The sequence below is a fragment of the Natrix helvetica genome (assembly GCF_964273705.1).
Source record: "Natrix helvetica genome assembly, chromosome: 14".
Classification (NCBI taxonomy): Eukaryota; Metazoa; Chordata; class Lepidosauria; order Squamata; family Natricidae; genus Natrix; species Natrix helvetica.
Window position 1 is genome coordinate 9644837 of NC_138564.1, and position 27891 is coordinate 9672727.

General features: G+C 47.9%; 2 protein-coding genes and 1 long non-coding RNA gene across 3 annotated transcripts in view; all 3 read right to left on the reverse strand.

Annotated features, from left to right (window-relative positions):
- Nucleotides 1-27891, reverse strand: part of RNFT2 (ring finger protein, transmembrane 2) — a 241700-nt gene that overhangs the window by 137693 nt on the left and 76116 nt on the right.
- Nucleotides 1-27891, reverse strand: part of LOC309399284 — a 667582-nt gene that overhangs the window by 2780 nt on the left and 636911 nt on the right. The window lies entirely within an intron of this gene.
- FBXW8 (F-box and WD repeat domain containing 8) overlaps nucleotides 959-27891 on the reverse strand; it is a 57338-nt gene continuing 30405 nt past the window's right edge. The window contains exons 6-11 of the mRNA XM_081966906.1: nucleotides 21956-22152; nucleotides 20948-21157; nucleotides 9655-9782; nucleotides 5105-5278; nucleotides 2860-2976; nucleotides 959-1772 (exon numbers count right to left, since the gene is read on the reverse strand). Coding sequence (XP_081823032.1) covers nucleotides 1628-1772; nucleotides 2860-2976; nucleotides 5105-5278; nucleotides 9655-9782; nucleotides 20948-21157; nucleotides 21956-22152 — 971 coding nt within the window. The 3' untranslated portion in view covers nucleotides 959-1627. The remainder of the gene's footprint in view (nucleotides 1773-2859; nucleotides 2977-5104; nucleotides 5279-9654; nucleotides 9783-20947; nucleotides 21158-21955; nucleotides 22153-27891) is intronic.

Below are 27891 nucleotides of genomic sequence, written 5' to 3' on the forward strand. Positions count from 1 at the left end.
AATATAGGCCAAGTTCTAATAGGAAGCAGGCCCAATAGATCTTAGCCTATGTTACTCCATGCATCTGTATTAAGAGACAGACACATAGAATAATATAGGCCAAGTTCTAATAGGAAGCAACCCACTAGATCTGAGCCTAGGTGAGCGTATGTGTGTGTGTTAATGTACACAGACACACACAGCAATAGGTATATTCCCTAATATATGGTAATATGCGTAAACATCTACATATTACCATACATTAAGGTGTGTATACCACTAAGGTTACGAGTTCTGGTCTGCAAAAGTAGAAACAAGCCACCAGAGGGAAGCTACATTTTTGTTTTGGCGCCCTCTAGTGGCCTACCATGTTTTTGCAGCCTAGAGCTGGTAAGAGAGAGCAGTCTTTTTGAAACTTGGCAACTTCGAAGGGGCACGGCTTTCGACTCCCAAAATTACTTGGGAGTTGAAGTCCCCCACCTCCGACAAGTTTGCAAAACACCTGCCCTCGCTGGTATACACGATAATATACATCCGGCCACGTGTGTGCATTTCTTTCTTCTGTAGCTCCACTGGCCCATCCAGCAAAGGAGGCCTCCAAAAATGACTCGTGCTATGGTTTTGTTTTTTTGACCCAGCCAGCAGGAACTGGCATGGATAAGCCGGATCGGGCAAAGAACCTCGTGCTGCAACGAGTTAGAGATGTACTACAACTCCCAGCGCCCTTAGGCAGCACAGTTAAGAGGAAAGGTCGCAGGTTCGGCAGTCCTGGCGCAATCAAGGGGAAGTGCCAATGGAGCTGGAGGAGAAAGGATACTTACACGTGCTCGACTTACCTGTGGCGGAAGGGCCACGGAAGGTGTGGCAGGGCGTCCTCCGGATCTCCTCTTAATTTGGGGTTTCAAACACAAGCATCACTGACAATAAAAACAGCCATTTTTCAAGCACACCCCCTCCCACCCCTGTCCCGAGACCATCGCTTAATAAAGATATTTTATTTACAAGAAAAAAGCTCCCAAAGTCCCATCTTTTCCAGGTGTTGCAGGTAGCTCTCCAGGTGTGGCAGGTAGCTCTCCAGGTGTTGCAGGTAGCATCGGTGCCAGCTCCAGAAAAGCAGTGTTGAACGCAGTGCAATTGAATGGGCCCCCTTCCATGTGGGCAACAGCCCGTGTTCCTAACTCCTGGTTTTTGGGCTTCAGCCTTTATTACTACCTCCTGGTTCTTACCTATCTATCGTGGTTCCTGTGGGCCATCATTTCTTCCATTCTACAGTGGTGTTGTTAGAAGTTTTGGGGAGATCCCATGTGCCCCCCTTTTGCTGCTGCCTGATGGGCCAGCCCAAGCCCTCCCAAGAGCTCTGCAGGAGCTCCATCCTTGGGGTTCCCCTTCTCCAGGGTCCAGCTTAGCTGGTCTTCCCCTTGGCCTGAAGGTGCTTTTTCTTTTTCCCAAGAGGCCCCTGGACTCCCTTTCTCCTCGAAGACGTTTCGCGCCTCTCATCCTCGAAACGTCTTCGGAGAAACAAAACAAACCAGAAAGTCCAGCTGCCTCTTGAAAAGAAAAAAGAAAAAAGGTCCCTTTGGGACAACCCTGGCCTGCATGACGGAGAATCTCCCCAGACATCTTGGTTCTCCCCTTCTTCCGGCGCTGCCTAGATGTTGTCATAGGGGACCACAAGGCCAATATTGTAGTTGTAGCCGGTCATTTCGTTGTAAGAGGAACGGCAGATAGGAAGGACGCTCTCGGCCACCAACTGGTCGACGGAAAACTCGTAGGCGTAGATGATGCCTCGGTGCCTGTTCGGAGAGAAGGGGAAAGAAAGTAAGCAGAATAGCAATAGCCCTTAGACTTATATACCGCTTTACAGTGCTTTTACAGCCCTCTCTAAGCGGCTGACAGAGTCAGCCTCTTGCCCCCAACAATCTGGGTCCTCATTTTACCCACTTCGGAAGGAGGGAAGGTTGAGTCAACCTTGAGCCCTGTCAGGATAGAACTGCTGGCAATCAGCAGAGTTAGCCTACAATGATGCATTTTAACCACTGTGTATGATGGATGGAGGATGGATGGATGGATGGATGGAAGGAAGGGAGAAGGTGAGGAGAGAGGAGAGAGAAGAGGGAAGGAAGGGAAGGGGAGCAGAGAAGAAGAGAAGAGATTACAGAAGAGAACAGGGGTGGAGGGGAGGGAAGGGAAGAAAGAGGGAAGGGAAAAGAAGAGGGAAGGGAAAAATGGAATGGAAAAAGAGAAGAGAGGAGAAGAGAAGAGAGAAGGGAAGGGAAGAGAAGAGGGAAGAGAAGAATGGAATAGAAAAAAAGGAGAAGAGAAGAGAGAAGGGAAGGGAAGAGAAGAGGGAAGAGAAGAATGAAATGAAAAAAGAGAAGAGAAGAGAGAAGGGAAGAAAAGAGAGGATTTAAATAGAATTTGGTTAGCTAACCCGTTTTCCAAGCAGAGGAGACACCAATACCCATCCAGAAACAGCTGAACTATAATTCCCATCAACCTTAGCCAAACCAACCCATAAAAACAGGTGCTGGAACCTCAAACCACCTTTCACCCATTGCGCTGGGTTTGCTTTTCCAGGAGTCAACCAGCCTCTTGCTGTTCACCACGGAGCTCGCTCGCAACTCATACTTGGATAGTCTTCCTATCCTAAACCCCCAAGATTCCTGGTTCTCTGACAGCGTTAAGACCTCGCTCTCCCATCCTCCTCCTTTCATTTGTTTAAAATCAGGAAGGCCACCTTGGGGAGGACTCCTGGCGCCCTGCCATACTGCCTCGCTGAGACTCCTGGGGATTGTAGTCCAGCGACACTGAAGAGAGGTGTCACAGGGCGCCTCCTGCGAATTGGGATAAAGTACCACTGGGAGGAGGGCCAGCTCTCACCTTCGGTGAGCGGTCAAGTCGTCGTCCGTGATGCTGGCCCCCCGGGGAGTTTTTTCATTGGGGACGTTGGCCGTGATGAGGCTGTGGGAGTTGAAGCGGACGTGGCGAATGGGGTGCCTGGAATAAAAGGACCAGCAGTCAGTCAATGGTTTAGAATAGAATAGAACAGAATAAAATGATAGAAAATAGAACAGAATAAAATGATAGAACAGAATAGAATAGAATGATAGAAAACAGAATAGAATAGAATAGATAGAAAATAGAACAGAATTGAATAGAACAAAATGATAGAAAAGAGAATAGAATAAAATGATAGAAAAGAGAATAGAATAGAATGATAGAAAAGAGAATAGAATAATAGAAAAGAGAATAGAATAGAATAAAATGATAGAAAATAGAACAGAATTGAATAGAACAAAATGATAGAAAAGAGAATAGAATAAAATGATAGAAAATAGAACAGAATTGAATAGAACAGAATGATAGAAAAGAGAATAGAATAGAATGATAGAAAATAGAATAGAATGATAGAAAACAGAATAGAATAGAATGAATAGAAAACAGAATAGAATAGAAATGATAGAAAACAGAATAGTCTAGACTAGATTAGACTAGACTAGAATAGAATAGAAGGGGCCTTGGAGGTCTTCTAGTCCAGCCCCCTGCTCAAGCAGGAGAACCTTATATCCTTTCAGATAAGTGACTGTCCAGTCTCTTCTTAAAAACCCACCATTTCTGAAGGCAAGCTGTTCCACTGATTACTGTAGTTTTGGGAGTATAAGATGCACCAAGATTGTAAATTTTTAAAAAAGTTTTCGCACTCTGCAGACCTCCCAATCCCCCTGGATGCCTTGTTTTTTTGTGAAAAATGGGGCATGCAGAGAGTTTGAGAGGCCTGCAAAGGGCTCCTGGGGGCTGGGGGCAAAAGCGAGCAAAAAATGGCCCTTAGCAACAGAAATGTTCGACCCAATTGTGGTTGTAAGCTGAGGATGACCTGTATGTAAGAAAACCTCAAGGCCTCCCTGATTTATTTATTTTTAACAGAATTGGGGTTCCAGTCATAGGAAACATATTTCTCTGCTTTTGTAAAGTGCAGTAAGACAACAGAAGAATAAGTTTTTTTCCAAAAGCAGAAAAATAGGTTTGAGCGCACTCAAGTGGAATCTTTCTGAAATGCAGCTGGAGCAGGAAGAGATGGAATAAGAAAAATAATAAGAGAGGAGGAGGAGAGAGGAAGAAGGGGAAGGGGAAGAAGAAGAAGAGGAGGAGGAGGAAGAGAAGAAGAGGAGAGAGGAAGAAGGGGAAGGGGAAGAAGAAGAAGAGGAGGAGGAGGAAGAGAAGAAGAAGAGGAGAGAGGAAGAAGGGGAAGAAGAAGAGGAGGAGGAGGAGGAAGAGAAGAAGAGGAGAGAGGAAGAAGGGGAAGGGGAAGAAGAAGAAGAGGAGGAGGAGGAGGAAGAGAAGAAGAAGAGGAGAGAGGAAGAAGGGGAAGGGGAAGAAGAATAGGAGGAGGAGGAAGAGAAGAAGAAGAGAGAGGAAGAAGGGGAAGGGGAAGAAGAGGAGGAGGAGGAAGAGAAGAAGAAGAGAAGAGAGGAAGAAGAATAGGAGGAGGAAGAAGAGAAGAAGAGGAGAAAGGAAGAAGGGGAAGGGGAAGAAGAAGAGGAGAAGGAGGAGAAGAAGAGGAGGAGGAGGAAGAAGAAATAGCATTTTTTTCTACCCTTAATCCATCTCTTCCTGCTCCAGCTGCCTCTTAAAGACGTACAGGTAGTCCTCAACTTATGACCACAATTGAGAACGGCACTTTCATCTCTGAGTGATGCGGTTGTTAATTGAGCCACATCCAATCTCATGAATTTTTGCTGAGTTTGTTAAGTGGATCACGTGGCCGTTAAAACGAATCCAGTTCCTCCCATTGGCTTTGCTTGCCAGGAGCTGCCTGGGAAGGGTCACTAACGGGGACTATGGACCACGCGAAGGCCGGACAAGAAATAATGGATGGAAACTGACCCAGGAGAGATTCAACCTGGAAATAAGGAGAAATTTTCTGACAGTGAGAACAATCAACCCTTGGAACCGAAGTTGCCTTCAGAAGTTGTGGGAGTTTCATCCCTGGAGGCTTTCAAGGAGAGACTGGACTGACATCGGTCAGAAATGGTGTAGGGTCTCCTGCTTGGCCGGGGGGTTGGACTAGATGACCTACAAGGCCCCTTCCAACTCTGTGAATCTGTTAAAGCCGGTAGGATCTCACCTGGCATGCATCTCCCAGAGCTTGCTGCCCATGCGCTGGTCCCATGCGCAGACCAGCCCTTCTTCGCCGCCGCTGACCACCTTCCAGTCGTCCATCTGCACCACCGAGACCCCCAACTGATGGCCACAAAGCGAGGAGACAGGCTCACTTCTGCGGAGGTCGTACACCATCACCCTGAGAAAGCAAGAGAAGGGATTGTGAATATTTAAGGAGGTGGGAGGGAAGATACCTGCCTGTCCTGCATGCTTAAACAGGAGGACAATCTACTAGTCCTTAAGAGGAAACAATGTCTGGCGTTTGGGCTTTTGGTCCTGTTTCTTTGCCCCAGACAAGAGAATGCAGATTGCCACTGAACAGGGGTCGTCTTGGACTTACGACCACAACTGAGCCCAGAATTGATGTTGCTATGTGAAAAAATTGGCGAGTTTTGTCCCGTTTTATGACTTTCCCCGCCACCCTGGGCAAGCGACTCATATTTATGATGGCCGCATTTTGTGACCTTCTGATGAGCCAAATCAACAGGGAAGTTCGATTCCCTTCACCACCTGGTGACTAACTTACCAATGGCAGTGATTAACTTAACAACGACAGCAAGGAAAGTCGTAAAACGGAGCAAAATTCACTGCCTCACTTAGCGATGGAAATTGGGGGGGGGGCGGGCTCAACTATGGCCGTAACCTGAGGGCCACCTGTAGATAGAAAGATGCCCTTGTCAAATAAAAGGACTAATAAGCCATGGGATAAAATGAAGACCAAGGGGGGTACTCATACCACTCCATAAAGCCTTAGTAAGGCCACACCTGGAATCCTGCATCCAGTTTTGGTCACCATGCTATAAAAAAGATGTTGAGACTCTAGAAAAAGTGCAGAGAAGAGCAACCAAGATGATGAGGGGACTGGAGACTAAAACATACGTTGAACGATTGCAGAAACAGGGCATGGCTAGTCTAGTGAAGAGAAGGACCAGGGGAGACAGGATAGCAGACTTCCAATATTTGAGGGGCTGCCACAGAGAGGAGGGGGTCAAGCTATTCTTCAAAGCCCCTGAAGGCCAGACAAGGAAGAATGGATGGAAACTGACCAAGGAGAGATTCAACCTAGAAATAAGGAGGAATCTTCTGAGAGTGAGAACAATCCATCCATGGAACAGAAGTTGCCTTTGGAAGTTGTGGGAGCTTCATCACTGGAAGTTTTCAAGAAGAGTTTGGACTGCCATCTGTCAGAAACGGTGCTTGGGGTTGGACTAGATGACCTACAAGGTCCCTTCCAACTCTGTTAATCTGATTTAGTTGTTCTGAGCCAGCAAGATATTTCCTGGCACTGGAGGCTCTCTTGGAGCCCTTCCACAGCAACAAAGGTAAACTGCATGTGACTATGGGAGTTCCACTCAGCTGTCCCAAGGAAGGATCAGCACCAGCACCTGGGAGTGGGCCTAATTCCCTTCCACAGCCAGCAGCTGTTCGCTGCCTCTTAACTGCCTAACATTGAAATGGGAGGCCAGGTGATCAGAAGGGAACTCAATCGGAAAAGGAGGAGGAGGAAGAGGGGGGAGGAAGAGGGGGGAAGGAAGAAGAAAAGCAGGAGGAGGAGAGGAGAAGGAAGAGGAAGAGAAAAGGAAGAGGAAAAGGAGGAAAGAAGGAAGAGGAGGAGAGGAGGGGAAAAGGAAGAAGAAGAGCAGGAGGAGAAAGAAAGAAAGAAAAAGAAAGAAAAGAAAAGAAAAACTTCTGAACTGCAGCCCAGCGAGGGAGGACAGTCCCGGTGCCAGGGCTTCCATTGTTCAGCCTCCCTGCTCTCATCCCAAAGGAAGCCCTTCCCTTCAGCCTCCTTTCATGAAACGCTCCGCGGGAGCAGGCGAATAACTCTATTCCGACAATTAGAGCAAAAAAAAAGGAAGAAAGACGACAAAAGCCTCCAGCCGGGTGGGAACCATCTGACAGGTTGGAAGGAGGAAGGGCGCGCGGATGGGCTGGGGCTCTCCCAACACCTCCGCCGTGCGGCGCATCCACAGATGGAGTCAACAAAGCCCCCGTCCTCCTTCCTCCGGCTCCGAGGGAGGAAGAAGCTCGGCAAAAGTTCTTCCCGGGCCCTGGCAGAAGGCTTTCCAGCCCCATCCCTGGCGGGGCGCGCGCGGGGCCTGGCTCGCTGCCCGCTGGCGCCGCGTATGCTGAGGAGCCTGCCTTCAGTTTCCCCCCCCAGTCCTGGCTGAGGCTTTGTGGCTTCATTAGCAGAGAGCGGGCTTCCAGGCGCAGGGAAAAGAGAGCCGCGCATTTCAAGTTGTTTTCCAAAGTCTTCCCAAGTGGCCCGTTGGGAAGACTCCTCTCCTGGCGCTGGGTTGGTGGCTCCAGGCTGGTCCTTTTTCCGGCAGATACAGAATTGGCCGGGGAAAGAGGAAGGGGGGAAGAGGAGCAGGGGGGAACTGGTTGGCGCCAACTTTGGCCGGGGAGGGGAGGGGGGTTGGACTAGATGACCTACAAGGCCCCTTCCAACTGACAGTGAGAACCATTAATCCGTGGAACGCCTTGCCTTCAGAAGTTGTGGGCTGCTCCATCGGGAAGTTTTCAAGAAGAGCCTGGACAGGCATTTGTCTGGGATGGTACAGGTAGTCCTCATCTTACAACAGTTCATTTAGTGGCCGTTCAGTCACAGCGGCACCGGAAACGAGGGGACAATATTTCTAAGTTGAATCTCTCCTTGGTCAGTTTCCATCCATTCTTCCTTGTCTGGCCTTTGGGGGCCTTGGAGAATAGCTTGACCCCCTTCCTCTCTGTGGCAGCCCCTCAAATATTGGAAGACTGCTCTCCTGTCTCCCCTGGTCCTTCTCTTCCCTAGACTAGCCAGGCCCAGTTCCTGCAACCGTTCATCGTATGTTTTAGCCTCCAGGTCTTTGATCATCTTGGATAGATTCAGATTAACAGAGTTGGAAGGGACCTTGTAGGTCATCTAATCCAGCCCTCCCATCCAAGCAGGAGACCCTACACCATTTCTGACAAATGGCAGTCCAATCTCTTGTTGAAAGCCTCCAGGGATGAAGCTCTCACAACTTCTGAAGGCAACTTCTGTTCCATGGGTTGATTGTTCTCACTGTCAGGAAATTCCTCCTTATTTCCAGGTTGAATCTCTCCTAGGTCAGTTTCCATCCATTATTCCTTCTCTGGCCTTTGGGGGCCTTGGAAAATAGCTTGACCCCCTCCTCTCTGTGGCAGCCCCTCAAATATTGAAAGACTTCTATCCTGTCTCCCCTGGTCCTCCTCTTCACTAGACCAGCCATGCCCAGTTCCTGCAACCATTCATCGTATATTTTAGCCTCCAGTCCTCTCAGTTGCTCTTCTCTACTTTGGTTGAAAGCTGCAGGGGTGATTTACTGAAACTTCCTTGATATGGAATCTCTCAGGGCCTTGAATAGAAGGGCTCTCCAAAAGATGACCACTTGAAGACTGGTGGACTTCAACTCCCAGAATTCCCCAGCCATATGGCTGAGGAATTCTGGGAGTTGAAGTCCACCAGTCTTCAAACTTTGGAAATTTCGGACCTAGGACAGCAGAAAAATCTCAATGCTCCTTCTTTCAGGCTACAGATAGTCCCTGACTTTGGAGCAGAAATGGGACTGGAAGATCTGTCGCTAAGCAAGGTGGTTGTTAAGTGAGCAGTGGCGAATTTTACGACCTTTTTATTTTTATTTTTGGCCGCAGCTGTTGAGTGAATCAGGTAGTCCTTAAGTGAATCCAGCTGACCTTGTTTGTCCGAAGGTCACAAAGGGCGATCACTTAACCTCAGCTGGTTGCCAAATGTCCAAATTTTGACTATGGGGATGCAGTAATGGCCACTAAGTGAGACCAAGTTGCTTTTTTTTCAGTCCCATTGGACTGGTCACTAAACAAATTAAGAATGATTTCCCACTGTTTGGAGAAGGAAAACACTCAGAAAACTGATGTATTATCTCTAAATGAGCCACTGTGGCTCAGTGGTTAGAGGGCAGTACTGCAGGCAATTTGGCAGTTCGAATCCCACCAGGCTCAAGGTTGACTCAACCTCCCATCCTCCCGAGGTGGGTCAAATGAGGACCCAGATTGCTGGGGGCAAGAGGCTGACTCTGTAAACCGCTTAGAGAGGGCTGGAGAGCACTGGAAAGCGGTATATAAGTCTAAGTGCCATTGCTATTGTCCTTCCTTCCTTCCATCCATGAATGACGTGCAGTGGTTAGAAGGCAGTGTTGCAGGCTAACTCTGCCCACTGCCAAGAGCTCGATCCTGACCGACTCAAGGTCGACTCAGCCTTCTGTCCTTTCCGAGGTGGGTAAAATGAGGTCCTAGACTGTTGGGGGACGAGAGGCTGACTCTGTAAACCGCTAAGAGAGGGCTGGGAAGTACTGTAAAGTGGTATATAAGTCTAAGTGCTAGTGCTAATGCTAAACCAGGAACCAAATTCTTGCAGTCACTGCCTCTGTGTCATCTCTCTGTGGCCTTTGGCCCTGAGACGCCCGCCCCAATTTTAAATATGCCCCCCCACAATGTTAGCCCACCAAAGGCAACCCACCCTGGCTTAAGATTTACCTTCTGACTTTATTTCCAGCTACCAGCATGTGGGGGGGACTCTCCTGGAGGTTGAGGCATGTGAAGTCACCCATCGGACCGTTGAGCTGCGTTACGCACTGCCCCGTTTCCACGTTGTAGAGGAGGATCTGAAAGAAACGGCACAGAAACACGGAGGGGGGGTCAGCCGAGGACAATGGACGGACTCGTGATTGTCTGCAGCTTGGATTTCATACATCATTTCTTTGGCTCGGCTTTAGGTTTCTGCAATTTATCTTCTGTCTGTAGGAGCTGGAACTGGGCAGAACGTTTATTTGATTAAAAAAATAAAATAAAACAGCCGGGTGAATCATAAAAGAGAGAATCATCGTCTTCTTTTAAAGACCCCCGTAATCTCTTGCGGGGTGGAGTCTGGGCAAACTGAATGGAGCAGAGTGTTTACTGGCCGGATGCCCTTCCTGTCGCCAGAGCGGAGTTTTGTCCAGCAGATATATTCTCAACGTGCCCAGAGAGAGAGAAATATCTGCCTCTACCTAGGATCGAACTCACAGCGTCCTGATTGTGAGGAGAGAGCTCCACCTCTAAGCCACTACGCCACAAATTCTGGGCCCAACTGTGGTCGTAAACTGAGGACTACCTGTAACCGATCACTGTTGCAACCGTACGCCAAGGCAGGAGATGATAAGGGCTGCCAAGGGTTTAGGTATGAAAATGTTATTTCAGATGATTTATTTATGGCTTTATTAAAATGAATTACACAGCTTTAATCCAAGGCAATGAAGCTTGGCTATTTTGAAGGCTGTCCATCTGGAACAAGTGATATGTCGATCAAAGCATTGGCCTTCTAATGCAATGTTTCTCAACCTTGGCAATTTCAAGATCTATGGACTTCAACTCCCAGAATCCCTCAGCAACTGAGGCTGGGGAATTCTGGGAGTTGAAGTCCACAGGTTCTTGCCAAGGTTGAGAAATGCTGTTCTACGTCGAATCCTGCATCCAATTTTGGTCACCACTCTATAAAAAGATGTTGAGACTCTAGAAAGAGGGCAGAGAAGAGCAACCAGGATGATGAGGGGACTGGAGATGAAAACATACGACGAACGGTTGCAGGAACGGGGCATGGCTAGTCTAGTGAAGAGAAGGACCAGGGGAGACAGGAGAGCAGTCTTCCAATATTTGAGGGGCTGCCACAGAGAGGAAGGGGGTCAAGCTATTTTCTCAAAGCACCCGAAGGCCAGAGAAGGAATAATGGGTGGAAACTGACCAAGGAGAGATTCAACCTGGAAATAAGGAGGATTTTTCTGACAGTGAGAACAATCAACCCATGGAACAGAAGTTGCCTTTGGAAGTTGTAGGAGCTTCATCCCTGGAGGCTTTGGAGAAGAGGCTGAAGTCAGAAATGGTGTATGGTCTCCTGCTTGGCAGGGGATTGGACTAGATGACCTACAAGGTCCCTCCCAATTCTACTAATCTGTTAATGTCGCTGGAGTTAAGCTACCATCAACCCCATTCACTGGTGGAGGTTGACCAGGCTTGGGTTAAGTCATGCGAGTTGGACAACTTTCTCAGATGCTCTTGAAGTTCAGCCTCTTCTCAACTTTCCTTCCCTTTTGTGGACCCTGAGTTTAGCAAATAAGATCAGGTGGATTCTTTCCAAGTGGAATCATATGATCCCTAGCATTTAAAGCTAGAAAGCGGGAGACTGTGAGTTCTAGTCCCACTTTAGCCATGAAAGCTACCTGGGTAACTTTGGGCCAGTTGCCTCTCCCTGCACCCAACTCACCTCATAGGGTTGTTGTTTTTGTGTGGGGAAAAGAGGAGGAGGAAGGTGTATGTTGGAGATGGTTAATGATGGTTATTTCAGTGAAAATAATAAAGACAATAGAATTCTTTATTGGCCAAGTGTGATTGGATACTCAAGGAATTTGTCTTTGTGGCGTTTGCTCTCAGTGGACAGAATGCAAAAATAAAACACATTCATCAAGAATCATAAAGATACAACACTTAGTGATCCTCGTAGGTTACTAATAAGCAATCAAATCTTACTAGGAACAAATAATACAATATAAATTGTAAAGATACAAGCAACGTGGCTATAGAAGTGGGAAGAGATGGGTACTAGGAAGGATGAGAAGAAGAATAGTAATATAGTCTTAGTAAATAGTTTGACAGTCTTGTGGGGATTAGTTGTTTAGCAGAGCGATGGCATTCGGGACAAAACTGTCCTTGTGTCTAGTTGTCTTGGTGTGTAGTGCCTTAAAGCGGTTTTGAGGGTAGAAGTTGAAACAATTGATGTTTCAATAATAAAGGCGGAATATCAATCAATCAATCAATCAATCAATCAATCAATCAAGGGCTCCAGACCCTTGCCAGGGACAAGAGATACACCCACAAAGGCCAATCTTCAGAAACTCAACAACTTCCAAACTCTCAAAAATCAAAATCTCTGGACTCCAATCCCCCCCCCTTCTGCTTTACACTGCATAATTCAATGTATCCCCGGATGCCTTAAGTCGGCCTTCACCGTGACGTTGAGTTAAAGACCTCGGAGATAAGAGGAGGGAGGGTGGGGGTGGGGAGAACACCACAACACAATGGCATCCATTTCACGGGCGAATCTTCCCATGTTGCAAACCCCTCGGCGGCCTTTGCTGTCTCGCCCCCCCCCCCTCGCTCGCTCTTTTAATAAGGCTGAGCGAACGGGACTTCGTTGGGCTACGGCAGAGGGGACTCAATTATTCATGGCTTGAGCTTTTCTCCAGCACTTGGCCGACGCATTAGCCTTAATGCCACCTCTGCGCCAGGATAAAAGTTGATCACTGGGAACCGTTCGCCTCGGGCAGAAAGGCAGGGTGGGACGGGCAAATGGGCGCAGGGGTAAAGAATCGGATTATTACTTTGTAAATGGTTTGCTTGTTTCTTTTGTAGCCCCGACGCTACTGGAAAACGAATGTCAGAATTCCGAGGGATGCCCTAATTAAATCATGAGCCTCTAGCCAAGCTTCAAAAGAAATCCAGTTATTTAGTGGGAGCAATATGTCGGCACGCACCCAAGTGAAGCCAGCTCTGACCCCCACGTAATTTACGGCCCAATTATGACACTCGTTCCTCCCGCCCTCCACGGTGTGTTATAAATCACATTTTCTAATTCGTGGGCTGTAGAGATCACGCCCCTTCGGCTGTTGCGGGTAACCTAGGATATAGCCTTGAGAAAGGTGTGTGTGGAGTGTCCTTCTGGTTGTGGCTGCCATGCTGCTCCATCAGTTTTCGCCACCTGTGTAACCTGAGAGCTGCCTCTATAACCCCAGCAAAGCAGACATGTTGGATAATAAATCTAAGGTAAAGGTAAAGGTTCCCATCACACATATGTGCTAGTTGTTCCCGACTCTAGGGGGCGGTGCTCATCTCCGTTTCAAAGACGAGGAGTCAGTGCTTTCCAAAGATATCTCTGTGGTCATGTGGCCGGCATGACTCAACGCTGAAGGCGCACGGAACGCTGTTCCCCTCCCGCCAAAGGTGGTTTCTATTTTTCTACTTGCATTTTTAAGTGCTTTCGAACTGCTAGGTTAGCAGAAGCTGGGACAAGTCACGGGAGCTCACTCCGTTACGCGGCGCTAGGGATTCGACCCGCCGAACTGCCGACTTTTCTGATCAACAAGCTCAGCGTCTTAGCCACTGAGCCACCGCGTCCCTTTTTGAAAATTTGAAAAACCGACGAAAGGAAGGAAGGAACAAGCGGAGGAGAGAGAGCAAAAAGAAACGGTTGGGTGAAAAATGAGGAACAAGATAGAGGGAGAAAGAGAGAATGTGTGGATTAAAAAAAAAACAAAATGGGAGGGAAGAGAGGAAAACAGTTAATATGCATGAATAATGGATGCTTGATTTAAAAGCAGTTTGCTCCGATATGATGTAATTTTTTGACAGCCAGCCAGCCAGTCTGTCTTGCAATTCCTTGCCACAGAAAACCCAGCCTGGGGAAGGGGAAAAAAACAACCCTGCGTTTTATGCTATTCCAAAGGTGATTTTTTTCCATGGGCAGGTGTGTATATGTGGGCTCCTGCCCCCACTGCTTTGCATTCAGCAGTGGGTTGCTTCTACATCAGGGACCAGGGACCCAAAAGGGGGAGGTTTTTCCTACGGACAGGAAGGGGCCTGCTTTTGCGTGCTGCCTGCCTCCCGTGGATGGGGGCTTTGCTTGTTGGCGTGGACGGATTTCTGGCCCGGTGCCGGTCAACAGACAGAGGGTTGGGGACCAGAGGTGGTATTCAGCAGGTTCGGATCGGTTCGCCCAAACCGGTAGCAGAAATCGTGGCTGGCCTCGCCCACCCACCCCAGCTCTATGGCATCCCATTTGGGCCCTTTTTAAAGCCAAAGCACATGCGCAGAAGGCTGAGAGCATGTGCCGACATGATTCACGCGCTCACATTTGCAAAACGGTAGGGAAGGTAAGTGAATACCACTCCTGTGGGGGACACTTGTTACTCGTCACGGCTATTTCTTTATGGGCCACATCAGGATTGGGCGTGGCCAGCTTGACGTCACTCATGCTGGGGGCACCTGTGGTGGCCTAAGCGCTCTTCCAGCGAAAATGGGCTCCCGAGCTCCGTTTTCAGCCGCAATGCCAGCAAAAATGGAACCCGTGGCCCTCTCAAGCTCCACTTTTGCTGACAGAGGCACCGTGGGCTGGTCCTTTGCTATTTCCAGGACAGCCCTGCGGGTCAGATCTAAACACTCCGTGGGCCGGATTCGGCCCCTGGGCCGTGAGTTTGACACCTCTATTCTATGTGATGCTAAACAAAAGGGATTTAATCATAAAGATATACCATATTTTTCAGCGTATGACACACCTTTCCCCCCTAAAAGAGTGTGGAAATGTTGGTGCATCTTATACAATGAATACAGCCATTTTTGGCCTCCCGAAGCCACGCCCCAGCATCCCATTTTTTGCGAAAAACGGCCCGTTTTTCACAAAAATGGTGGCGTTTGTGCCTTCCGCCAGCAGCACTCGGCAGGCTTCAGCAGGGCTGGAGGAGACAAAAATGCCCGTTTTTGCAAAAATAACCCCTTTTTTTTTGCAAAAATGGGGGCACTTTTGCCTTCCCCCACCCCTGCTGCAGCCTGCAGAGTCCTCCTGGGGGCCGGGGAGGACAAAAACATTCTTAGAAATCTTGGTGCGTCTTATACACCGGTGCGTCTTATAGTCGGAAAAATACGGCACTTGGAAGATCCCAATGAAGCCAAGGCTTCGTGGGACATCTTCAGAATCAACAGCCCCCAACCCCACTCCAAAACCCATGTTCCCCAACTCTGTTCCTCGTATCTAGCTTGGTGCACGAAGGACTGCCGATGCTTTTCCATAAAACCAGGGGCAAAGCAGCCCCTCTCCTTTCAGGCTGGGGCTAAAAGAGGGTCAAAGCCACCGGCTCAAAGGTGTTTTTTTGCCAAGCAGGGCCAAACCAGGGGTACAGAGCCATGCCAGAGCACCTGAGTCTCTTCTGTTTGTGCTTGTTGGGTCTGTCCTGCCAAGTGGGGAACCGAGCCAAGCCAGGCGAGGTGGGGAAGAGGCAGGCGTCTGTTGGAGGCAGAATGGAGGTAGCCAAATTCGTTTGAGCCCCGAAGAAAAGATGAAAAGGCAAGTTCCAACTGGCTGAAGATGGACTGGTCACGGGGGAAGGACTGGGATGAGGGGACCCTTTCTGTATCTTTTGGGAAACTCAGATCTAGCCTAAATTTACTGCAGTTCTTAGTAAAATAACCTTTCGCTTCAATCAAATGGGAATCGAGGGTCTTTCTTTCCTGAGGGATCAGACTGGGGCACGACTGACACTGGGCATGGGGAGGATGAGAAGATGAGGGGTGTAGCGAGGGGTGGGTCTCGAAACTTTTTACTACCGGTTCTGTGATGCAAAACCCAAGAGAACTGGTTCGGGCCAGCCTGCCATTACTACCGGCTCTGAAATGTATACCAGATTTTCAATACTTATTTGGCCGAACTGGACCGAACCGGTAGGAACCCACCTCTGGGTGGTGGCCCTGATTGTATGTATTGAATTAAGAGGTTACTCAGCTGTCAGGTGGAGATTCTGCTTTTTAAGGAATAGGGTCAATCTGAACTGTGAACATTGGTGAAAAAAGGACTCCGTCTGCAAATTCTGAATTTTCTTTTGGAAAGGAAATCTTTCTACGCGTTACCGATAAGTTTGGACAAGGGCGAAGCCTAAAGGCTCTCAATGTGAATTGGTTTCATTGTTTTGAAACCCGCTTTGGCAGTAGGGCAAGATCGTAATTGGGAGCCCAAGATGGAAAAAAAACAACACAATTTCTTTCAAATAAAGAGGCTAGCTTTGAGGGGTTGCTCGGTTTTTTAAGTTTATCAAAAATCAAAATTTAGCGCTCTTGCGGTGAGGGGGCCAATTTGCACTTGGAGCAAAACAGAGACAGTCCGGTCGGGTAAATTAGCCAAATGAAAATTACTTGATGGGCTATAAAACAGCATTAAAATAAAAATAAAAATAAAGCAAGGAGTGATTTTAGTCACGTGGGAGGTTCACAGCGCCAACTTAAACCTGATCCAGGGCATCGAAATGCTTTGGATAGACATATGCAGAATCCTGGGCTGGCAACAGACAACACGATGCCTGTATTTTGTGTGTGTGTGTGTTTTTCTCATCCCACCCGGAAGAGTGCCAAAAATGTACCGATACGTCTTCTGTATCAATCTAGAGACAAATCACTGACTTCTGACCAGATTAATCCACTCGTGCAAAGTCCCTTTGTGTCTGGGGAATAATTATCATAATAGACATTAGTAATTAGTTTTTGGTGTGATGTCAGTCAGCCAGCCTGGCAATGCCAACCAGCCACTGTCCTTGTCAAACACACATCTCGGCTGTCTGGGCTCTTTCTGCTCCATCTCCCTGATTAAAATAAACACTGATGCGCCGCTCGGAAGCCATCTGTCCAATGCGCAACCAAAACTGGAAACCTATTTGGGAGATCGCCCGGATGCCTAAACTGGCAACTGGGAGCCCTTCCGCCCCCCCCCCCGAGATCTCTTGTATTGGGGTGGTTGCGTTGTTGGTTCTTCAGCTAGAACAGGGGTGCCCAGCTGGGGCCCTTCAGCATTGTAGTTGTCCTTCATGGGCTGGGGGGGTTGGGGAAGAGACGGACAGACGGATGTCCTGCAGCCCTCTGCCAGGCAAAAAGGGGCGCGGGGGGGGCACAGGAGGCCCCCCAAAACCCCATTTGTGGCTTGGATGGCCTCCTGCAGCACCTTGATGCCAAAACAGGGCGCAGGGAGGCTGCGCAAGCCCCCCCCTTGCCGTTTCCCCCCGTTTTCTACAAGCCTCCCAAAGCTCTGCATGCCCCCCCCCAAAAAAAACGAGGCGTGCAGAGGGTTTGGGAGGCCTTCAGACTGCAAAAAAAAATTTTTTTTTTTTTAATTTATCTCTTCAAAATCATGGTGCGTCCTATAGTCCGAAAAAGACGGCATTTTATTGGTCTGCCTTTATAAGGCCAGTGAAGAGGTTACGGAAAGAAACATGCAAACATCTGCATTGATTCCGTTAGCTTCTGTGTTTTAAAACGTCAGGGAGCAGCGCCCATAAACTTTTAACCGCCTTGTAGCCGGAAGAACTGAGATGAAGCCAGCACCTTAATAAAACCTATAGATCGGGAAGCTGTCCACTCCAATTTAATTCAGCTGCTTAATTTTTCTGGGCTGCAAGCTTGCTCTGCCCCCGTTTGCCAATTCAGCAGACGGATAAAAAATCCACGTGCGTTTTACAATAATACAATAGTAGAGTTGGAAGGGACCTTGGAGGTCTTCTAGTCCAACCCCCTGCCTAGGCAGGAAACCCTATACCGTTTCAGGCAAATGGCTATCCAACATTTTCTTAAAGACTTCTAGTGTTGGGGCATTCACAACTTCTGGAGGCATTTTCTGTTCCACTGATTAATTGTTCTCACTGTCAGGAAGTTTCTCCTCAGTTCTAAGTTGCTTCTCTCCTTGATTAGTTTCCACCCATTGCTTCTTGTTCTGTCCTCAGGTGCCTTGGAGAATAGTTTGACTCCCTCTTCTTTGTGGCAACCTCTGAGATATTGGAACAATGCTATCATGTCTCCCCTAGTCCTTCTTTCTCTTAAGCTAAACATACCCAGTTCCTGCAACCGTTCTTCCTATGTTTTAGTCTCCAGTCTCCTAATCCTCTTTGTTGCTCTTCTCTGCACTCTTTCTAGAGTCTCCACATCTTTTTTACATCGTGGCGACCAGAACTGAATGCAGTATTCCAAGTGTGGCTTTACCAAGGCCTTATAAAGTGGTATTAAACCTTCACGTGATCTTGATTCTATCCCTCTATTTATGCAGCCTAGAACTGTGTTGGCTTTTTTGGCAGCTGCTGCACAAAGCTGGTTCATATTTAAATGGTTGTCCACTAGGACTCCAAGATCCCTTTAAATGGTTGTCCACTAGGACTCCAAGATCCCTTTCACAGTTACTACTACTGAGCAAGGTAACACCTATACTGTACCTGTGCATTTTAATGCACCTTTTAATGCATTGTTAGATACATTAGGGCACCTTCGTCCTAACAGACGCATTTTTAGTTCCTTAACACGCGTGGGCCTTAGCATCGGTTTTTCTATGGCATCGCACATCGGCGTGCAAAACACGCTCCAAGAGAATATATATATGGCGCAGGCGTGGCAATGTAAACCACCCTGGTCTGTCACGTCATCGGAGTATATTGGGTGTATTGCGTGTGTGTACTGTGTTTCCCCCCAAATAAGACAGGGTCCTATTTTCTTCCTTATTCTGACCCCCCGAAATAAACGCTTGGCCTTATTATTTTTGAGGTGCAAGAGGCAGCGAGCGTGGTCACTTCGTGGCTGCTGCTGCTGTGTGTTGCCATATTTGCAGGGAGGGCTTATTTTTTGGGGGTGAGGGGGGCTTATTGTAGCGCACGCTATTGGGCTTATTATCTGGGGAGGCCTTATTTTCGGGGAAACAGGGTAGGAGAGGGCGGGGCAGAGGAGGGTTTAAATGGTGGAGGGAAGTAGGGAATGACAGGCTTGGCTTCAATTCACTTGTGTTTTGCGCTGTAGAAGAGGCTTATAAAGATTCGTTACCGCGAACTACCTTTTTAATCGTCTTGTTTTGTTTTCTGCGCCTGAGGTTTATTATTAAATTGCCTGAATGGAACCTGATGGGAAAGGTTTGGGAAACACAAAAGTTGGGAAAACACCTGCGCCAAATAATTTTCCCGTCCTGCTCTTCCTCTTATCGTTGTTGTTTCGATCTACGTAAGCTGCCCACAGTCGCCGAGGAGGGAGACGGGAAATTTGCATTAAAAAGTAAATAATGATAGAGCCTGCATTGGTTTCAGAGGCCCTGCTGAAAGCGTTGCATAGGCCCAGGATCCAATTATTTATTAGTCCTGCTTAGGAAGGGAGAAGGTTGAGGAAAAGAAATGAATTGCCGGAGGCTACGGCGGACGAGATGAAATCTCTTCCAGATATCGTACGGTGCTGATTTGACAGGGGCTGTGATTGGCATCAATTTGTGATGAGCGGTGCAGCTAACTAAGGAGCGCAAAGCCCACGAGCCTTAGGACGGGCAGACTGGAGAGATGTCAGGCTCCCCCTCCCCAAACTCCCAACCCGTATTATCATGACCTCAGGGGTCAGCCCAAGACACTCGGGAGCGCAACAAAAAGATTTCCTCCCCTCCCTTTTTGAGATTACAATCTACAAGTAGTCCTTACGAGCCCAAAGTTTGCAAGATGAGACATTTGTTAAGTGGATTCCGCCCCATTTCACCGCACAGAGTTGGAAGAGATTAAGAAAGTTGGAAGGGATCTTGTAGGTCATCTAGTCCAACCCCCTGCCAAGCAGGAGACCCTACACCATTTCCGATAGATGGCAGTCCAGTTTTTTCTTGAAAGTTATCCAGTGATGAAGCTCCCACGACATCCGAAGACAACTTTGGTTCCAATGATTGATTGTTCTCACTGTCAGAAAGTTTCTCCTTATTTCCAGGTTGAATCTCTCCTTGGTCAGTTTCCATCCATTTATTCCACATCTGGCCTTCAGGTGCCTTGGAAAATAGCTTGACACCCACCCACCCCCTCTGTGGCAGCCGCTCAAGTATTGGAAGGCTGCTCTCCTGTCTCCCCTGGTCCTTCTCTTCACTAGACTAGCCATGCCCAGTTCCAGCAACCGTTCATCGTATGTCTTAGCCTCCAGTCCCCTCATCATCCTGGTTGCTCTTCTCTGCACTCTTTCTAGAGTCTCAACGTCTTTTGTATAGTGTGGTGACCAAAACTGGATGCAGTACTCTCAGTGTGGTCTTACTAAGGCTTTATAGAGTGGGATTAGTACCTCACTCCTCCTCCTCCTCCTCCTCCTCCAACCATTACTCAATACCGGAATTCTCCTAATTTCTGGACAAATGACTGTCCTGTCTCAAAACCCACCAATGATGGAGAAACCATAACTGTTCCACTTCTTAACAGCTCTCAAGAGAGCTGAGGTGGTGCATGGTTAGAGGGCAGTACTGCAGGCTACTAAAGCTGACTGGTAGCTGCACTTCGGCAGTTTAAATCTCACCAGGCTCAAGGTTGACTCAGCCTTCCGTCCTTCCGAGTCGGTTAAAATGAGGACCCAGATTGTTGGGGGGGGGGGGGGGGTAGGCTGACTCTGTAAATCGCTTAGAGTGGGCTGTAAAAACGCTATGAAGAGGTATATGAGTCTATGTGCTACTGCTACTTTTCTTCCTTTTCTCCTTCCTTCCTTCCTTCCTTCCTTCCTTCCTTCCTTCCTTCCTTCCATCCATCCATCCATCCATCCATCCACTCCATCCATCCATGGTGCACAATGGTTAGAATGCAATATTGCACGCTGACTCTGCCCACACCCAGGAGTTTGATCGTGACCGGCTCAAGGTCGACTCAGCCTTCCGTCCTTCCGAGGTGGGTAAAAGGAGGACCCAGATTGTTGGGGGGCAAGAGGCTGACTCTGTAAACCGCTTAAGAGAGGGCTGTAAAGCACTGTGAAGCAGTATTGCGTATTAACTCTGCCCACTGCCAGGAGTTCGATCCTGACCACCTCATGGTTGACTCAGCCTTCCGTCCTTCGGAGGTGGATAAAAGGAGGACCTAGATCATTGGGGTTTGCAAGAGGCTGACTCTGTAAACCGCTGAAAGGGCTGTAAAAGCACTATGAAGCGGTATATAAGTCTAAGTGCTAATCAATCCATATACACCATAAAGAAGGCAAGGTCAAACGTTTTATGCCATCAAAAGACCTAAGGTACCTTGTTGGTCTCGTTAATCAGCCAGCCTTGGCCCCTGACTCCGAATGCTGCCTCCTTGGCCGAGACGTCCAGGCACGTGACAGGCTGGCCGTAGACACAATGCAGGACTTTAGCTGGCCCTCCTTCTTTCAAGAAGTAGATGGTGTCCTCTGCTGCTACTACAGCAGCCGGGCAGGCTGAAGTTTGGGGCATAAGACACAGCAAGCTGACCTGCAAAAAATTAATAGATTGAAGAGAGGGTTGAGTCTCAAATAACTTTGCCTATCAACAGTTCTTCTATTGATCCTTTCTTTCTTTTTTCATTTTGAGCTGCATTCCCGCTCCTGTTCTGACTGAGGCTTCCTGAGAGCATGAAACAAATTCCTTGTCCCGACAAAAAACCCTTTTATTAAATTATTGTAATTCTGCTCATTCTCATCCAGCAAAGTCTTTCGAGGGAGGATTTATGATCACAGACCTTATCTGGCTTGGAGAGCAGCCAGGCTGATCTCTGCAGAAGTTGGCAAGGAGTCTCAGAGAGTCATGAACCAATTAAGCGAACTAATGGTCTCCTGCAAACTCCACTCCCCTTTCGCTCCTCTTTTATTTCCTCTGGGAGGGGCCATTCATCGTCCACCTGTGGCCTTACTCCCTGGTCAACCCCTGCTCCTTAGCTGTTCCCTTCGTCTGGCAACTCTGCGCATACGCACACTGGGAAAAGGTTCCAGCTGTTCTTCTGCCCCACTGATGTCTGACTCTGAAGGCAGCTGATAATTGGCATATGGCTCTGGCCCCCTCTCTGCCTCCAACGCAGAGCCCTCATCAGAGCCTTCTCCAGACTCCAGGACTGGCCCATCTTCCTCCCCAACCTCCTCACTGTCTGAATCTGCTGCCAGCTCTACTGGCTGCTGATGGGCCACAACAGCTCCATCAACCAATGCACAGCGCATTGATGTTCAGTCATTGGTCAAAGGTGATGTAATCTGACACATTTAAAGGGCTTTTCCCATAGATAACAAAGAGACTCACCCATTTCTGAATCTCAAACTCAGCCAGGGCTCCCCAGTATCCTTTGTCGTTGGCACTTTCTATTTTGACCTGGAACCCGGATGCGGTCGCTACGGTGGCCCCTTCCGTCGAAAGGGCCATGGCTTGAATCTTCTGGTTGTGTTGGTATCGGTGGATTGGCTCAGAACCGACCAGCAGGCTCCACACTTTAACTGACCCTGCATGCCAAAAGGAGAAAATAGATTGTGAAAATAGATATACAATACAATACAATAGCAGAGTTGGAAGGGACCTTGGAGGTCTTCTAGTCCAACCCCCTGCCTAGGCAGGAAACCCTATACCGTTTCAGACAAATGGCTATCCAACATCTTCTTAAAGACTTCCAGTGTTGGGGCATTCACAACCTCTGGAGGCAAGTTGCCCCACTTATTAATTGTTCTCACTGTCAGGAAGTTTCTCCTCAGTTCTAAGTTGCTTCTCTCCTTGATTAGTTTCCACCCATTGCTTCTTGTTCTGCCTGAAGGTGCCTTGGAGAATAGCTTGACTCCCTCTCCTTTGGGGCAGCCCCTGAGATATTGGAAGACTGCTATCATGTCTCCCCTAGTCCTTCTTTCTCTTAAGCTAAACATACCCAGTTCCTGCAACCGTTCTTCATATGTTTTAGTCTCCAGTCCCCTAATCATCCTTGTTGCTCTTCTCTGCACTCTTTCTAGAGTCTCCACATCTTTTTTATATCGTGGCGACCAAAACTGAATGCAGTCTTCCAAGTGTGGCCTTACCAAAGCATTATAAAGTGGTATTAACACTTCACGTGATCTTGATTCTATCCCTCTGTTGATGCAGCCTAGAACTGTGTTGGCTTTTTTGGCAGCTGCTGCACACTGCTGGCTCATATTTAAATGGTTGTCCACTAGGACTCCAAGATCCCTTTCACAGTTACTACTACTGAGCAAGGTACCACCTATACTGTACCTGTGCATTCCGTTTTTGTTGCCTAAATGTAGAACCTTACTCTTTTCACCATTGAATTTCATTTTATTAGATAGTGCCCAATATCAACCTATCTCTCCCTGTATGATATAATGCTGTTTATTATTTCTTTATATTTATATTTATTTATATTTATATTTATTTGTATTTATATATATTTATATTGATAGTTTCCTGATTGCTTATTTTCAATCTATGTATCATTAAGTGTTGTACCTTATGATTCGTAACGAATGTATCTTTTCTTTTTATGTACACTGAGAGCATATGCACCAAAGACGAATTCCTTGTGTGTCCAATCACACTTGGCCAATAAAGAATCCTATCCTATCCTATCTGTTTGCTTATCAGGCTGCTCTCCATGGTCCTGAAAGTCACTTACTTGCCAGCCCAACAAGGACAAAAATCACCCACAACATATATTTCAGAGATATACTGGTTCATACCCTAATCCTAATCCTCACCCTAACCCCTTTTGTGACCTTCTGACAAGCAAAGTCGATGAGGAGATTCACTTAACAACCAGGTTACCAAGTTACCAACTGCAGTGATTCACTCGTGGCTAGTCTAGTGAAGAGAAGGACCAGGGGAGACATAATAGCAGTCTTCTAACATTTGAGGGGCTGCCAAAGAGAGGAGGGAGTCAAGCTATTTTCCAAGGCACCCGAAGGCCAGACAAGGAACAATGGATGGGAACTGACCAAGGAGAGATTCAACCTGGAAATAAGGAGGAATTTTCTGACAGTGAGAACAATCAACCCATGGAACTGAAGTTGCCTTCAGAGGTTGTGGGAGCTTCATCCTTGGAGGCTTTCAAGGAGAGACTGGACTGCCTGGTGTAGGGTCTCCTGCTTGGCAGGGGGTTGGACTAGTTGACCTACAAGGTCCCTTCCAAGTCTGTTAAACTGTGGCAAGAAAGATCGTAAAATGGGACAAAACTCACTTATCGAATGTCTCACTTAACAACAGAAGCTTTGGACTCCATGGCGGTCGGGCGTTGAGGTGGTCTATCTGTATCAAGCCAGGGCTTTTAAGTAAACTAACTCAAACCACATGACGCAGGTGGACAGAACAAAGCTCCTGGGTTCACACCTGAAACGCAGGATGGGTTAAACCAGTCGGACCATAAAGTCTCCGCCTGGCTGAATACAGAGAGGTCAAAGAGTTCCTTGTAAGTTAGATTAAAGCCACATCAGGGAGTGCTGGATTGGCACCCCTGCTGGCATACAAATGCTTCTTCCCTCCATTGAAAGATGGCAAAGCCAAGGAAAAGGATAATGAGAAGGCATCCCAGCAAATTTAGAGGATTATTTATGTGCACTTTGGTAAAGATTATTTCCCTGCCCGCGAAGCGTTTCCGCGTGGCGAAATAGTGCCAGCAATCTCAGGAGCTATTTAATGGCCCTGCCTCTAAATATTTATGCGCCTCATCAGGGGAGCGAGCACACAATCGTAGAAGCCATTTTGGGGAGTGGGTGGTGGTGGTTGCGTTGTGTTTTATTAGGGAATGCATATTTAAATTAATCTATTTGCCTAAACAATTAGCCAGCTCGTTTTGTGCGCACGGTGCCAAAATTGCAATTAGACTTCCATCAAGATGCAAAAAAAGGCCCGAATAAAACTGCCCCAAAGGAGTCGTCTGGCCGCATGGAATTGGGTTTTTCCAATTTTACTCCGAGACCTAATGGTAATGGTCTTGATTGTTTGAAAGGTAAATAACAACTAAGCTGTTTTAAAAAAAAAAAATAAGAATGCCTATGGAACAGCAGCCGCCTGACGGGGAAGCAAATTAAGTCCTCCTTTTATTTATTTTTTAATAAAAAAAGAAAAGAGCATCATGAACCATTAAGGCAACTTTTGAAGCCCAAAGCGGTTTGGGGGGAAAAAAACTGCACGTTAAACTTTGTTCCACAGCCACTGATTCGATTTTGAATTTTACTTGGAGACCCCAGTCCAACGGTCACCAACGGGTGGTCTGCAGAAAAATTATTTGCATTTTTTATATTGCACTAAATCAGGGGTCCTCAAACTACGGCCCCTGGGATGGATGCATGCAAAGAACGCTTGTGTTGCTGCAAAGAGTCTCCCCCTTTGGGGTCTTTTTGTGTGGGTCGGGGGGGGGGGCAGAAATTCAGACTTGGGGTCTGTTTCGGCCTCCTGGTGGGGGGATTTGGGCGAAGGCTGGAGGGAAGCGCCACTGGTGGGGAAGAGCCGGAGGGCCTCGTTCCAGTGGGACTGCATCATGGCCTGGAACTGGCTGACCATCTCAGCCCACTGAGCCTCCAGGTGCCGGTCATTGGCCTTGTACTCCCGCAGGTCTTCCCTCTGCTTGGAAAAACCATGCTCCTAGTCCTCAGTGAGGTGCTTCTGCTGAGCCTCCTTCTCGGCCAGATCCAATTTGAACTGAGCTGTTTTGCCAACTCTTTTCTCCTGGGGGCTGCTTAGCTCCAGCAACTGCTTCCTGTTGGGGCCCTAAGGAGCCTGGGTGTGAGTGACATCGAGTTGGCCACACCCACCCAGTCACATGACCACCTAGCCACGCCCACCCAGCCGGTCATTAGGGAGATCATATTATTGGTCCGTGGGATTTAAAATTATGAATTTAGTGGTCCCCGAAGTCCAAAAGATTGGGGACCCCCTGCAGCCTTTAAAATTCAGTGACCACTTTTGCACCATGAAGTAAAACAGGACTGATTCCTTTAATAATATTTAGGAACCTTGCTTTGTAGTCCTCAATTTATGACCACAATTGGGATCAGAATTGCTGTTCCTAAATAAGGGAGTTAAGTGGGTTATGGCTGTTTTGCCATGGCTGTTAATCACTGTAATTGTTAAGTAAATTAACATCAACAGAGGGATAGAATCAAGATCACGTGAAGTGTTAATACCACTTTATAAGGCCTTGGTAAGGCCACACTTGGAATACGGCATTCAGTTTTGGTCAGATGTAGAAAAGATGTGGAGACTCTAGAAAGAGTGCAGAGAAGAGCAACAAAGATGATATGGGGACTGGAGACTAAAACATATGAAGAACGGTTGCAGGAACTGGGTAGGTCTAGTTTAATGAAAAGGAGGACCAGGGGAGACATGATAGCAGTCTTCCAATATCTCAGGGGTTGCCACAAAGAAGAGGGAGTCAAGCTATTCTCCAAGGCACCTGAGGGCAGGACAAGAAGCAATGGGTGGAAACTAATCAAGGAGAGAAGCAACCTAGATCTAAGGAGAAATCTCCTGATAGGTAGAACAATTAATCATTCGAACAACTTGCCTCCACCCAGTTGAAAGTTCAAGATCCTGTCCCCACACCCACAAGTCCATCCCATGGTCCAATCTCCCACTGCCATGTTGTCAGTTCCAACCATCCAGTTCCGGCCAGGTGCAGAAGTGCAAAGACAAAGGATGACCTTGGCTTTCTAGAAAGAATGTTGTTATGGCTACTTAGCATCTAACTCTGTACAATTCCCCCCCCCTCTCCCATTTTCCCACAATAGAAAAAGGCATAGTAGAATAATGGAAAGGGGGACAGGCTAATGATCCAAAAGAAAAGATAGCTTGCAGGCTTGACACCACTCCGGCCACCACAGGCGCTCCCGACATGAATGATGTCGGGCTGGCCACACCCACCCTGTCCCCCCCCCACCCGAGGTCAAACAAACCCTGACGTGGCCCTCAATGAAATCGAGTTTGACACCCCTGACCTAAATGGAGCAATGAGGCTATTTCGTCCAGCTTTCTCTCTCCCCATGGCACAAAACTTTCCGCGGTGCAAAGCAGAATACGGGTGAGGGTGGGAGGGCTATCAAGCAAACAGTCTCTCCCCCCCCTCCTCCAAACACACACACACACATCACCAAGGCCGTGGCAGCGTGCCAGAGCCAGGCAAGCATGGAGCAGATGGAGCCCTGGCACAGCCCCCCCGACGGCTCCTGCATTAGCAGCATCTGCTCATTAACTAGAAACTCTTCCCTGGCTTTCTCTAATGCTCCAGGAAAAGCATTTTGATTTGATTCATTTCGGGTAAAGGCAAACGTGGAAGGCAATTAGCGGTAGGGGGGGGGGGGGAAAGAAAAAGAAGAAGAAGAAGAATCATCAAACTGGATGCCTGCCAGTGCTGACAATGGGAAACAAGGCAGAAGATGCAGAAAGCTGGTGAGCTGGAATTCAAAACATCACAACTGTGGATTTCAGTTTTCCACCCATCCTTTGATTTCTTGGCAGCTCCCATGAGTGTTGTGGCCAGCCAGTGGAGCTGGCAGCAGATTCGGACAGAGAGGAGGTTGGGGAGGAACATGGGGCAGTCCTGGAGTCCGGGGAAGGCTCTGATGAGGGCTCTGTGTCGGAGGCAGAGAGGGGACCAGGGCCGTCTTGACAGTTATCAGCTGCCTTCAGAGTCGGAGATCAAGTGGGGCAGAGGAACAGCTGGAGCCTGTTCCCAGTGTGCGCATGAGCAGAGTTGCCAGATGAAGGGAACAGCTAAAGAACAGGGGTCGACTTGGGAGTAAGGCCACAGGTGGATGATGAAGGGCCCCTCCCATAGGAAATAAGAGGAGCGAAAGGGGAGTGGGCTTCTGCAGGAAACAATTCATTTGTTCTTTCATTGGTTTGAGGAGTGTGAAGATCTGTCCGTGAATCTCAGAGACTCTGTGCCAAGTCTTTCCTTGCACAGCAGCTCATTTGGAAAATATTTACAGGGCAGCTTTCCAAGCTAGATAAGGTCTGTGGTCATAAATTCACCTTTGAAAGACTGTTTGCCAGGCCTTGGCTGAATGTGAATGAGAGGAATTCACATCCGTTTAATAAAAGGGATTTTGTCGGGACCAGGAATCTTCCTGGTGCTTTTTGGGGAAGCCTAGGACAGAACTATGAGGGAGGCCATAAAATTATGACTGGGACATCGGTTCAAAGAGCCCACGCTCCTTTTCCAAGAAAAAGGGAATTTAGGTAACGTGAGAGTGGGTGACCCCGTC